The 13,282-nt window shown below is 34.7% G+C and overlaps 1 protein-coding gene across 5 annotated transcripts in view; it reads right to left on the reverse strand.

Moving 5' to 3' along the window:
* Positions 1 to 13,282, reverse strand: part of ADCY2 (adenylate cyclase 2) — a 156,383-nt gene that overhangs the window by 96,075 nt on the left and 47,026 nt on the right. For 4 of the 5 annotated variants that reach the window (XM_034411782.3, XM_034411783.3, XM_060691099.2 and 1 more), the window contains one exon: positions 6,249 to 6,410. The exons of the other annotated variant lie outside the window; for it this stretch is intronic. In XM_034411782.3, coding sequence (XP_034267673.2) covers positions 6,249 to 6,410 — 162 coding nt within the window. The remainder of the gene's footprint in view (positions 1 to 6,248; positions 6,411 to 13,282) is intronic. 5 annotated transcript variants of the gene reach the window in all.

The following is a 13,282-nucleotide window of genomic DNA, read 5'->3' on the forward strand; positions in this document are numbered from 1 at the left end:
AAAAAAAATCTCCTTCCAATCATTAAAGTAAAACAGACAGATAAAAGGCTTGCTTAACCTCCCAGCACAAACACCTGTGAGAACATCCAGATCTTTAATACTTTATGAAAGATGAACAGGGTCAGGGCCATCTGGTTCTCTGTGACAATGCTCTTCCATGAGGCAGCCACAGTGACAGGGAAGATATGACCCCTAGGTCCCACAAGATGAAACTGACTAATAGGACCTGGGGCATGCCAACCCATCAATTCTGGTGTGGTGAGCAGAGATAGAGACAGGCAGAGCCACAAATAACCTAACCCTTTGTCATGTAAGACTTTATAAGTAATAACCAGCATATTAAATTACATCCAGAAATCTACTGGGAACTACTACAGCTTGTTGAACAAAGATGCTACATATAGTTTATTATACGTAGCCTCAGTCCATTGGACTGAGCTAAAGAACCAAATCCATGTAGCTCTCGCTTAGCAGCCGATAATTCAGCAACCAAAGTTACAATAATGCTGAACAAGGAGCCTTATGACCAAACTTCAAAGTTGTGGCCATCACAGCATCTCTATGGTCACATGATTGTGATTTGATTTTGATCTGCTTAGCAACCAGAGTACAAGTACAAGAACTGCAGTGTCCTGAGATGACATGATCTCCATATATAACCTTCACTGCCAGTTTCAGATAAGCAAAGTCAATGAGGAAGCCAACAGAAGTCTCAAAGTGCTTGATGACCGCACATGATTCACTTAACAACCACAACTTGAACTGCTGGAACTGCTGTCAGCACAGTCATGTTTGTTTTTTGGGGGGAGGGGGCTTAATGACTGCATCACTTATTAATGGAGTTCATGGTCATTAACTGAGAGTACTTGTATAAAATTCTCCCGGGTCATCCAGCCTAGGATGAGTTCAAGGTGGGTGTCTGTTCTCCCATTTCTCTAATGTCAAAAATAGCTTTTTTTATAAATGAACAGGAATCCACTCATGTAGAATAGAATAACAGAGTTGGAAGGGACCTTGGAGATCTTCTAGTCCAATCCCCTGCTTAGGCAGGAAACCCTACGCCCACTTCAGACAAATGGTTATCCAACATCATCTTAAAAACTTCCAGTGTTGGAGCATTTACTATCTCTGGAGGCAAGTTGTTCCACTGATTAATTGTTCTAACTGTCGGGAAATTTATCCTTAGTTCTTAAGTTGCTTCTCCCCTTGATTAGTTTCCACCCATTGCTCCTTGTCCTACCCTCAGGTGCTTTGGAGAATAGCTTGACTCCCTCTTCTTTGTGGCAGCCCCCGAGATATTGGGACCCTGCTATGATGATGTCTCCCCTAGTCCTTCTTTTCATTAAACTAGACATACCCAGTTCCTGCAACTGTTCTTCATATGTTTTAGCCTCCAGGTCCCTAATCATCTTTGTCGCTCTTCTCTGCATTCTTTCTAGAGTCTCCACATCTTTTTTTACATCATGGTGATGAAAACTGAACGCACAAAAAAAATGTATAAGTATTTTACCATTTTTTTAAAAAATATCATTTTTGCCTTTGAGTAAACCTTGATTCCTGGCAACTACTGTACCTGAAAAATTCCCTGCAATTTGCAACATTTTCAGAAGTGATTTGCCCTTGCCTGCTTCTTAGGGCTAAGAGAGGGTACCTGGATCAAGCTTACATAACTGGCTTTATGCTTAAAGCAGGATTAGTACTCATGGACTTCCAGTTTCTAGCATGGGACTTTAACCACCACATCAAACTGGCTTTGTTTACTAAATTGCTCTGTAGGTATTCAACTTGATTATGTAAATTTACTGTTCATAATTAATATAAAGTTTTCTTATACAGTATCTTTTTAATATTTATCCATATTTAAATATAATATTAGCAATTTTTAATATATAGATTTGCATATGCTCATATCTAAACACACTACAAGTTCTGTTTTTCCAATAGATATTTAAGCTCATCACAAGAAACTTTGTGGCACCCTGCTGGATTCCTGATAGCTGAAATACACTAATTTTTAATGGATTGAAAGTTCTTTTAAGTTATTCTGACAGCTTAATTTTAGTGCTAAACTAGAACTGCTGCATATAATTTCATGGCTGATCTTTGAATTCCATTAAAGAAAAGTGGCAAAGGAGTCAGGGCAATGTGGGTTTGGATCCTGCTATTCAAACTGAGAGAGGACCTCTCAGGGGTTCGCTCTGAATTCTACAATCCTAGTCCAAACCTTCTTTACCTTCATTTTGGTTCAATTTAGTACATGAAAAAAAGTGTCCATTATGTGATTAACAACTATTTTGATTCTGTCTAGCTTCATAAATTACTTTTAAGTCATTATTTGGGTTTACAACAAATCACAACAGATTGAGTGCATGAAGCCCACTGAGTTAAAATGAAATAAATCACATACTGTAAATATTAATTAGGATGATGGCCTATATTATCAGTATGCCTAGGGGTCCCATATTAGTAGAAATCTGAACAAGTATTAAATGACAGTAAAGAGATTCAAAAATAATTGAATAATTATATGGGAGGAATAAATATCCAGAATTTTTCTTTTAACACCACATATGTTAGCAATGGTTTTAATTATTCTGATTTCAAAAAATGCCTTTGGTATATTTGCTAACTTTAACAGTCTATGAATAAGACACTAATCTTTTACTGCTGTGGGCTCAACTTGAAAGTTGTGACTGGAAATCCCGAAGGTCCTAGCAAGCTGATGGTTTCAACTATAGTAGGCATTTGGGCTTTATTTGAAAGCAATTTAAAAATTGATTTTAATTCTCATGAAAAATTGATGCCTTGGAATAATTCTAATTAAAAATGGCTGATAATTTTTGTATCATAGGTTTAAATTGAGATTACTAATTTATTAGTAAGTATTAATCAATCAATAGATAAGGATACTTTGCAAATTCTGAAATAGTGAAAGAATACAACTTGTTTAAAATGGTCACATGGCAACAGAACCGGTTAAAATCATTGGGTTTTGTTGCCAGGTCCTGATGTGCCAGAAGAGCCTTGAAAATCTCAGAAAGCTTGGGTGTATTAGAGAAGTTTCCATTGAGTATAAACCAGCAATCTATTATTACCAAAAATATTTTTAAGCAGGAATGGATGTGGATAATACAGATAAAAAATTAGAATAGAGATTTGGGATATCCTCTATAGCTTGAGGCTTTTTTTCAGAAATGTAAAGTATGATTCATATGATTTTAAAAATTCATCTAGTTCAGTACAAATTCTTTTTCAGATGTCTCAAAGATTTTTCAGAAAAAGAACACTATTTTTCTATGCTGGTTATAGAATTAACAAAGGAATGTTAGGTCAGCTGGTTTGAACATTTCCACTGGGACTTGCTAATTGGTTAGATAATATTACTATCGTGAATCAGGTTCATGGGAAGAAGCTGAGGGTAAAGATGCTAATATGCTGTTACATTATATTTCAAAAATCTGGAAATTGTCATTTATGAAGAAGATAAGAAATAGCATGCTTGGACTGCTGTGAAGGTGATTATGTATTTTTAGGAGGAAATTTGTGTACCAAACTCTAAAATTTGGATTAATTAAATTTGCCAGCTCCCAGCCTTTGAATTATTGAAATTGTTTTGTTTTGTTGGAGAGACAAGAAGAGAAAGTTGGTTTGCTTGATTTCATTTAGTTGATTCCCATTCCTATCGAAATTGTACCTGTGTGTGTGTGTGTGTGTGTGTGTGTGTGTGTGTACATATAGATATACACAAACATACATACTTGAATAAATATTTAAAAACCATAGTAACAATAATTTGAAATTTGAATTTTTATTACCAGATTTTTTTCTTTGATTCTTGTTAAAAAAAAGAGCCCCCAAGAAAAGAAATTGACATTTTTTTTGTTAGTCATCTTTTAAATATCCTTTTATACATTGAGTTATTTATGATTTTATGGACTATAAATAAACCTGTTAGTAACTTCCTCCAATGAAAATGCAATTGTATGGTGTTTAAAATTCACTGTGTGCATTTTTGTGTGTATGGACATAGATATATGGACATAGATATTGATATAGATAAAATGAACTCTGTTTTCTAGTCCTCTAATCTAATGGTTGCTCAGATTTTTGAAGTCTGGATCATAAACCTATGCACTGCTGCTATAGATATGTTTCCTGTTTTAAAGGAAATCACTGAAGGTCACTGACAGCATTACAGGCAGCTGCCTCTGAGGGAAACTAATCATCTTACAACTTTGGTTAGGTTGCTTGAGAGATCCAATCATACCTAAAGCCAAAATAGATTACCTACTTCCAGTTGAAGCTGATTTGAAACAATTAAGGCCAGCCTTGTGAATCACTGAAGCAGAGAGGAAAGTTTTGCAGTTGTAGGAGCCTTTCATATTTACAGTTCATTTCTTAAGGCACACTAGCAGTTTCCTCACAGCACATTTGAGGGGGTGGTATTGTTTTTTTTCTACTGCAAGTACAATTTCTTGCAGATAAGAAGTATGCTGTGAAAAACATATCACTCTTCCTAAGGACTAGAAAACAAAATGTGGATTTTTGAAATAGAGAAAATAGCCCATCACTAAGGAAAATGGGTTTCTACTGAATGGAATAATTGTATCTATTACTTTATCCTGATTGGATTTACTTTTTCTAAGGGTAGTAATAAGCTGTTAGAAGTAAGAATACCATACAGTATAGAAAACCAGAGTGGCAGTGATGTCAGTGCTTCTTTTCTCTGTAGGTAGGCATTGTATTACAAGTGAGCTAAATGAGCATCTAGAAGTAGTTAAAAGGTAAACTGTCCTTCAGGTTGGGGACCTCCTAGATACATCCCTCTAACACAGAGGTATTCAACTTTTGCAACTTTAAGACTTGTGGTTGCCAACTCACAGAATCGCCCATGTTGGCTGGGAAATTCTGGGAGTTGAGGTCTAGAAGTCATAATGTTGCCAGGATTGACATTCATTTTCTAGCAGTACCAAAAGGATTCTCAGGCTTCTGCTTGATGCTTCAGCCAAGCATTAAGCAAACTCAACCCAGTTTAATTTCTAAGCCAAGACAAGTTTGAACTAGGTGCTGTCACACATAAGATAAGAAAGATTTTAGAATTAGAGACTTCTGTCAGTTTATCTGCAGATAGAACTTATTAAAACTAATTTCCCATTATGTCTGTCGTGCCCTTTGTAATAGGAAATGGCCCACAATATATAATATATTATAGAGACTTAGTACAGTTGCCCAGACTTCCAATTGCCTCAGATAACCTTGTGGGACACCAATTTATTGTATCACAAATCTTTGTGGGGTGAGGCCAGTTCAGAAAATTGATGAAATTATATCTTCAATTGCCCAATTATCAAGTAGAAACAAAACATAAACCAATTGCATTATCATTTTTACTGGATTGGTTTGTAGGATTTTGTGGAGGATGGGTGGTATTGGTTTTCAAAGTGATGTTGGTGAGGAAAGTATACATTTGAAAAATAAAATCAGCACATCCTCAACAAATAGGAGAGATGTTCTTGTAAGAAGTAGTATCAGTTGTTCTACATAGGATTTCTCAAGTAACAAGGATGCCATTTCAGCATAGCTGATACCTTCACCACATACAATTATTGTGGCAATTTCTGTGCTGAGGACTGCTGACTAAGACAGCACAGGTTCCAAAAATCATTTCTTTATTCAATTTCTATAACCGCCCAACTCAACCAAGTGATTCTGAGTGGCTTACAATTCTAAACAATTTTTCTCAAAAAGAGAAAGGTCCTGAAAATAATAATTACTATATTTTCTTTAGATCACCCTCCCTCATCTTAAACACAGCACAAAAATTAATCCATATATAGTAGTCTGCAATCATGAATGAAGATTTCACCTTGGAAAAAAGGCTCCTCTGATCCCTATCTTGAAATAGCTACTGTCAATTGAGGGGTATGGCTGCTTGAAAGTCTCCTTCCAAGTGTTCAGAGTGTTCAGAGCCTTTACCTGCCCAGATGTTATTTTTGTTTGCAAAGTTAATAAAGTATACTGCCTTCTCATACAATTTGCACAAATCAATATTTCCTAACAGATCCAGGAGATACATAGAGTTCCTATGAAATTTAGGATAGGATATTCCAATATAAACAGATGTAGAATTCTAAGATATGATTTTTAGAAGTACAATAACGGATCCTCTCATGTTCCTAATTATATACTGCTGACATTTGCTGTCCAAGGCAATCATCAAATCATTCTGCATGTTGCTGAAAACATACCTGCCAAACCAATTGTTCCTTCATGATGTCTGAGGATGATATATAGATGCTGAGCACAATGGTATGTGATGCAGAGGTTAGAACGCTGGCAATTATTGCATCCTGCATGTTGAAGGGCAGCATGGTATAGACGACAAAAATGATGAATAGGAAAAATGATACCTGTGCAGAGAAGACAAAAGTAACTCATATAAAACGAATAACTCAAAAACCCTTCAAAACTGCATTAGATAAAAGGCGAAAGATTTATACGATCTGAAGAGAAACCAGGCATGGATCATGGAAATCACAGGTTATAACCTAATTCTGAAACCAGAGTACTATCTCTGAGTATTTTCCTGGTGAAGCTTGGTTTTTTTTAAAAAGTACAGTACAGAGATTAACTATGGAGAAGCTCATAAATCATTTTAATAAGGGATATACAACCCAATTTCCATGTGTTTTCAGATTTCTTTCTTTTTTCTATAGTCTTTATAGTCCACTGATGTGCTTTGCAAAGCAGGAGAGCCAATTCAGCAACTGAAGTTTAGGTTAAGATGATTTAGGTTAACAACAGTTGAGGCTATTTAGATATGAGTGGTGGGTAGTTGCCTTGTCAGATGGAACCTAGGCTCTGCAATTAGAATTGCAAGGTATGGGTGAGAAAGACTGAGAGAGGAATGGGGGCATTCAAGTGGGTAGACCATATAATCCAGTTAGTGAGAGAGAGGATATAAGGTGGGGACCTGGGAGTAGGCTGCTCACAGAAAAGCAATTTCATTGTCTTCAAAAAATTCCATTTTCTGATCCTAGAATTCAGTACCAACCCCAAGTCACCAGATCGTCAGCAGTCCTGGTTTCTGGCTTTTGCTACCAAATGTCAGGTTATTCTGTAACAAAGCAATCCTTATACAGAATATGATGGCTGTCCCGATGCACTACCAAGACCTGAATGGGCCCAAAATGAGGGCATTTTTCTCTTGGATATAAAACTACCTGAATTTCAAATGTGGCAATAGAACATGTTCAGAAAGGAGAATGGCAACTGTTATCCATGAAGGCCCCTTCCAGGGGTTCTGTGCTACAGTTGGTTGTAAGATCCTGTGGTTGAAGCTGAGTTGTAAGGATGAGTTGGATTTGTTACGGCTATACCAACCTCCTTGCTGCACAGTGAAATTTCTGCCTGATTCCATTGTTTAGTTTTTATTATTTATAAGGTCTTGCTATGTTATGGGGGATGTTTTACTGGTTGTTTTTATTGTAAGCCTCCCATAGGTGACTGAGTTGGGCAGTTCTACACACTTGGTTAAATAAATAAATGTCTTCCTTGATATGCCCAGCTCAGTATACTCAACCATTAAGGAGATTGTTGTCTGTTACAAATTGTGCAGCAATTGGCAAAAAACAAAACAAAACAAAACAAAAACCAGATTTCAGTTAAATCCCCATATCATATGAAGCAACACATTTATTTATTTGTTGGTTGCACTTTCAGAAAATAAATACATTCTCTGAATGATATACAAATAAATATTTAAGCAGCATTTACTGCCCAAGCCATAAATAGCTGGATTCAAATAAACACTAAGCCACAAACAGCTGGGCTCACCCAGAGTGTAAAGACACAAGTATATTATTGCCTAGTGTGATAAATCAAGCCACAGTATCATATTATAGTACTGGTACAAAAAAAAGAGCTGATATTTAAAGACTGGATAAACTGTGTAATGCAGTGCACGTATATTGCCTTAACCAGACAGATATAAGCAGTGTTCTGAACTTCTTTAGTCTGGAAAGACTTCAGCATATTGTCTTTTCCCTTCCCTATCTGCAACAAATGGAAATTCCAAGCCATTTTTCTTTAGTTCAATGCCTTGTCCTCTCTCAGCCATTCTTGAAGACAAATATAAGAAACTTCCTATGGTGGAGAGCCAGTGCTCATGTGCTTCAGGGCAGGACAAAACTATAAATCGGTTCCTCCTCTATTGTCTATTATACAGAGTTGCTTGTGACAATCTTACTATCCTGCTCTTCCCCAAACTATCAAACTGCACAAGCCATTTCTACACTTCTTGACTAATTTAGATGAGACCCCTGCCCTTATGTACAGCTTTATAACATTCTGTACAGCAGCCTATAGAACATTATCTGCATCACTGCAGCATGTAGCTAATCCTGTGCTTCTGATAGTCTCAGGCTTCATAGACCCACATACTCAATTAGAGCCTAGAATGGCATAATATGCATGCATTATCACCTCACTAGTGTTAGAGAAGTAGGTCTGTGCCCAGACTTTAACATATTGGAATATTAAGTAGCTATTCTAAAACACAAACCTTTAACTTCTAATTGTTAATTTCAAATTAGACAATTCTTAGTATCTAGTAATTACCTCTTTCCTTAGATTTAGGTCTAATTTCATTTTTTATGGCACAGGATTTTAAGTTATTGGATGCTTTTTAGCTGTTTTGTACTCTTCCTATTTTGTATAGTTTTACATTGTTCATTTTGTTGCTTATGCTTCTAGTATATTTTGTATGGATCTTGTCTTTTTACAATTTTAGTCAAATCTTATTTTGTAGGTATCCAGGTATTGGACCACTACAATAAAGATTTGATTTGATTTGATCCTAACCACTGCCCTGCACTAGCTTTTCTGGCTAGTTTACCCCTCAGAACATTTCTGAACTGGATGAAGGACCAAAATTCCTTCCAAAAGCAGTCCAATATAGAGGGCATTTAGGAATAACTTCATACATTTTTTATTTCTCTTCTTTTTCATCCCACAATGCCCTGAGGTTGTACCTAAAAATATTTGGATAGAGGAAAGTAAACAGTTTCTTCATGAAGCTTTGATTCCGGCAGTATACTTAAGAATCAGAACAGTTTGATTTATTTTTTAATTATATTCAAGTAATTCACATTCCCTGAATAATAAACTAAAATTCCAGTGTTACTTTTCCAAATTTTGCAATGTAATTCTTCCATTTAAAAGAGCATAGCTATGTGTGTATATGAGGGAAACCATATTCAGGAAACTGTATATTAGTTTAAAGAAGTTTTATGAACACATTAAATGCCTGGAGAGATATTAAATTTGGAAATAGTATATTAAATACATATAAATGAAAAATAAACAAAAACTTTTGTATTTAAAAATATGAATCCTGATGTTTACATGTGGTTATAAATCAAACAATTTCTACAATTCCTATATCACAGTATATTACAGTAATCTAATTCATGTAAAAGATCATCTATGATTTCTGTATATTTCACACATTTCACGCAGCAGAATTAATCAAAAACAGTAGTAAAGAAACATTTCTAATATAAAATACATTCAAATATTAACATCTTTATATGTGTGTGTGTGTGTGTGTGTGTGTGTGTGTGTGTGTTATATTTAATATAATACACACCATACATATTTTGTGGACAGTGTATTTATTGGCTCAAATCTTTTTTAAACAACGCTAACAGTAATAATACAAATAAGTATGCATAATCCTGATCTTCCAACTTCAAAAGTACCGTTCTCTCTTTATAATTCTTTATCATTTTTTCCATTAATTCATTTAAACATAAATAATATTTCTTTGTGCCATGTATTTGTTATCCCCTACTAAGCTACTAATATTTAATATTTTGAAAATTACTCATTATTCCACCATAATTTCAATATCCCAAATGTCTAGGACTACTAATAAGCCCAAAAATTAACAAAATTTAATCAATCCCGGGAATATATCTCAAAATCCCCACAATTTCTAATCCTTAAAAGTTTAAATTCACAATATACTTTAACACACTATTAATATTAATAATACAATTAGATTACCTAATCCTAAACTTCCACCTACTAAACTTATTTTTAGTTATAAAAGATTCTATTATCTGTTAATATGTATGCTACTATTTTCCCTATTTGTATTTTCTATTTTTTCTTTTTATTAATTAATTATCATTATCCATCCATCATCTCTTAATTTTTTAGAGTTCCATCATTTATTGACTTTTTAGTCACCCTTTTATTTCTCTCTCTTGGAGTCTTATAACTCTTTTTGATATTTTTATACCTACTGAACATTCCCTTCAGGTTGCCCTTTTTCTCTTTCTGCTGAATATTTGAACACCCATCAGTAAGACTTTCTCCTTTTTTAAAAGATTTTTCTTTTTTTCTCTAAACCTTTCTTTTTTTTGAAGAGATTTTCCTTTTTTCCTTAAGCTTTTAAGGAATTATCTGATTGATTCCTACTTATTAATCCTTTGTCTTCATTATCATTCTTGCATTTCGTTTTGATTTTTTCCTTTTACTGCTTCTTCTAATTTCTCATCTATTTTCTGAATATCATGTCCATCTTTTTCCCCCAATTGTTGTGTGGCTTCTACACTCATTTCTTTATCCTTAAACAATCCCCTTGTCTCCTTATTGTTCTTTATAGTTTCATGCATGTTTTTAAGCATCAAAATTATTTCTTCATTTGCCTCTATTATCCCCTGTAGATCCATTTTGTAACAATTTCATAAAGATTATTCAGTATACCTCTTTGGTTCCAAGTCTCAATATTTAAAAACTCCAACTTAATAAAATTCAATCAATCCCATAGTTACGCCTCCAAATCCCCTAAATTTATATTCTTTAAAATTCTTTAGTGGTTTACAGCCTTGTGATTTTCCAGTTACATATCTTCCCAATTGTCCAAATTTTAAAATCTTACTTAACTTTTCTTCTTTTCTCTTTTCTTCTAACACTATTCTTCTTTTGCCTCATAGAATGTTCTGTTAAATAGCTTTAATAATCCAAATCCAAATTAATCCACTAGGTTCCTCCAATCTTTCAAGTCCATAATCCAATAGCCACTTTCAATAAAGTTTAGTTACAGTATTTGCAATTTAGTTCATTTTAGAAATCTTCAAGAGGGAAAAAAAAAACTCATTAGGTATTTTCAAAATATCCAAATCGTCTTCTAGAATAGAGGTCAGGCTGCCTTCCAGGTGTTATTTACTTTCTTCTATTTTCTGTATTAGTCTTTATGTGTATTGGACCTCACTTTCACTAAGAGTACTGACACTGTAGTGCTGTAGTGCTCCCCTTCTTCCAGTAGATGGCTTTCCTGCCCCCAAGTCCAACATTAAACAGTATGTCAAAAACAGCTGATTATCCAATATGTCCAGGGGGTTTAAAAAATACAAATAAGCAAAACAGTTTCTCCCCAGAATCACCTTTCAAATTGTTTAAGCTTTATTCCAGGCTTTCTGTATTTTAAAGCTTCCCTTGGGCATTTCTTTCGCCTCTTAATTATCAGTCTTTAATCTTCTCCATATGTCTAATCGCTGCTTCCTTAATGCTTGGAGATTATCTTTTAAAATTCTTGTACTTAAATTAAATCTTTGAAGTAAGAGTTGGAAGTTATCTCACCCAGTTTCAATGCTCTGTCCACGGACTGCTCCAGCACAAATCTTATGGTCCCAGTTGTCCTAGCTTGTGACTGCCAAAAATGGGCATCGTCCCTCCTGCTGTTTGGAAGAGTTTGCTTCGGATCTAACGAAGAAATTGTAAGTTCCTCATGGTCCATGAAGCGCCTCTCTTTTCTTCGCCACCCCTGCAAGGCAGCTTTGACCCCGTAGGGTCTCCCGACAGCAGTTACCGGCTAGATTTTGCAGGGTTTGGCAGAGCCCGCTATTTTCCAAGCCGTTCTCGCCGCGAAATCAACCAGAAGTCCCAAATATTAACATTTTCATATAATCAAATTCATCTATTCATAGAGTAATTTTTGTCACCATTTAATTTAATGCAATTTAATACAAAAATAGTAAATTAATTAATACAAAATCAATACTAATTTTAATACAAAAATGTTGACAGTTTAATACAATGCCTTCCAAATACAGTAACTGCAAAAAATTCAAACTCAATGTAATAACTGATTCTTCCCCCAAAAGCAAGGTGACATATTTCATACAAACACATGATATTAAAGCAATACAGGAAAAAGAATAAAAAAAGAAGCATATATTATTACTGGATTGTAGAATTACAGTGATACAGAATAGATGGATATAGGATTTTATCTTTTTGTATGGTATGAATCCTTTAATTGTTTTACCACTTTGCCTTATCACCATCAATGGAATACCAAATATACCCTTTGGATTTAAATCACATCTGGATCCTTTATGAGGCAGAGAAGCATTTTTGGGACTATAAAATTTGGTGAACAGAAATGGTTCAGGACCTTCGTTCCTCATTCTCTCTCTGCTCTATGCCCCTACATAAAAAAGTTGCCTTTTCTTTTTCAAGGAATATTTCAACTCCAAGATCTTTAGTGGAAAATATTATGAAGTAGACAATCATTTTAAACGTCCAATTCATCTAGCAAGCTCTATGTCACACCCAAATCATTTAATAAGTAAAGTAGCGCATCACTGACTTTGATGATAAAGGATACAGTAAAAGAAGATGGAAAATGTCACTGCAACACATAAAGAATTTATTTTCTTTCACGTATTTTCTCCACAATGGCTTCTGCTATAAAATATTGCAGACTCTGTTGCTCGGAAACTGAGAAACTCATTCCTAAATGTAAATTGTTTTCAATACATCAAACAGACAATGCTAAAAGAAAGCAGTCTGGATCTTATTATAGCCCTCCACACTCGAATGAAGTTAGTTTAGACCACTGCTATTTTACTATTGCTATTGCCACCCGGCACGCACACATTCTTATACAGTCAGCAGAAGAGACACTTTATGCCAGCAGAACAGAGGAATCTTTATCTCTAAATTTCCGTTAAATTATTATAATATAAAGTTGATTTCTTCCTTTAAAATGGTCAGCTTTTGTCATTTACAAAACAACAACTGTTCCATCCCAACCACAGAGTAATGTTACTGCCAAATATAGCACATGAAATGTGAATGTATCTGGTTTCATTTCCCACATGCAAATAGACAGAACATCTTGCTATATGGAAAGATTAACTGGTCTGTTTTAGAGCTCTCTGTTAACAAATGGGTCACTTCCTTCATAGCAACTGATTCTGGAGTAAAC

The sequence above is a fragment of the Pantherophis guttatus genome, chromosome 3, assembly GCF_059756535.1.
Source record: "Pantherophis guttatus breed Tessera chromosome 3, ASM5975653v1, whole genome shotgun sequence".
NCBI lineage: Eukaryota > Metazoa > Chordata > Lepidosauria > Squamata > Colubridae > Pantherophis > Pantherophis guttatus.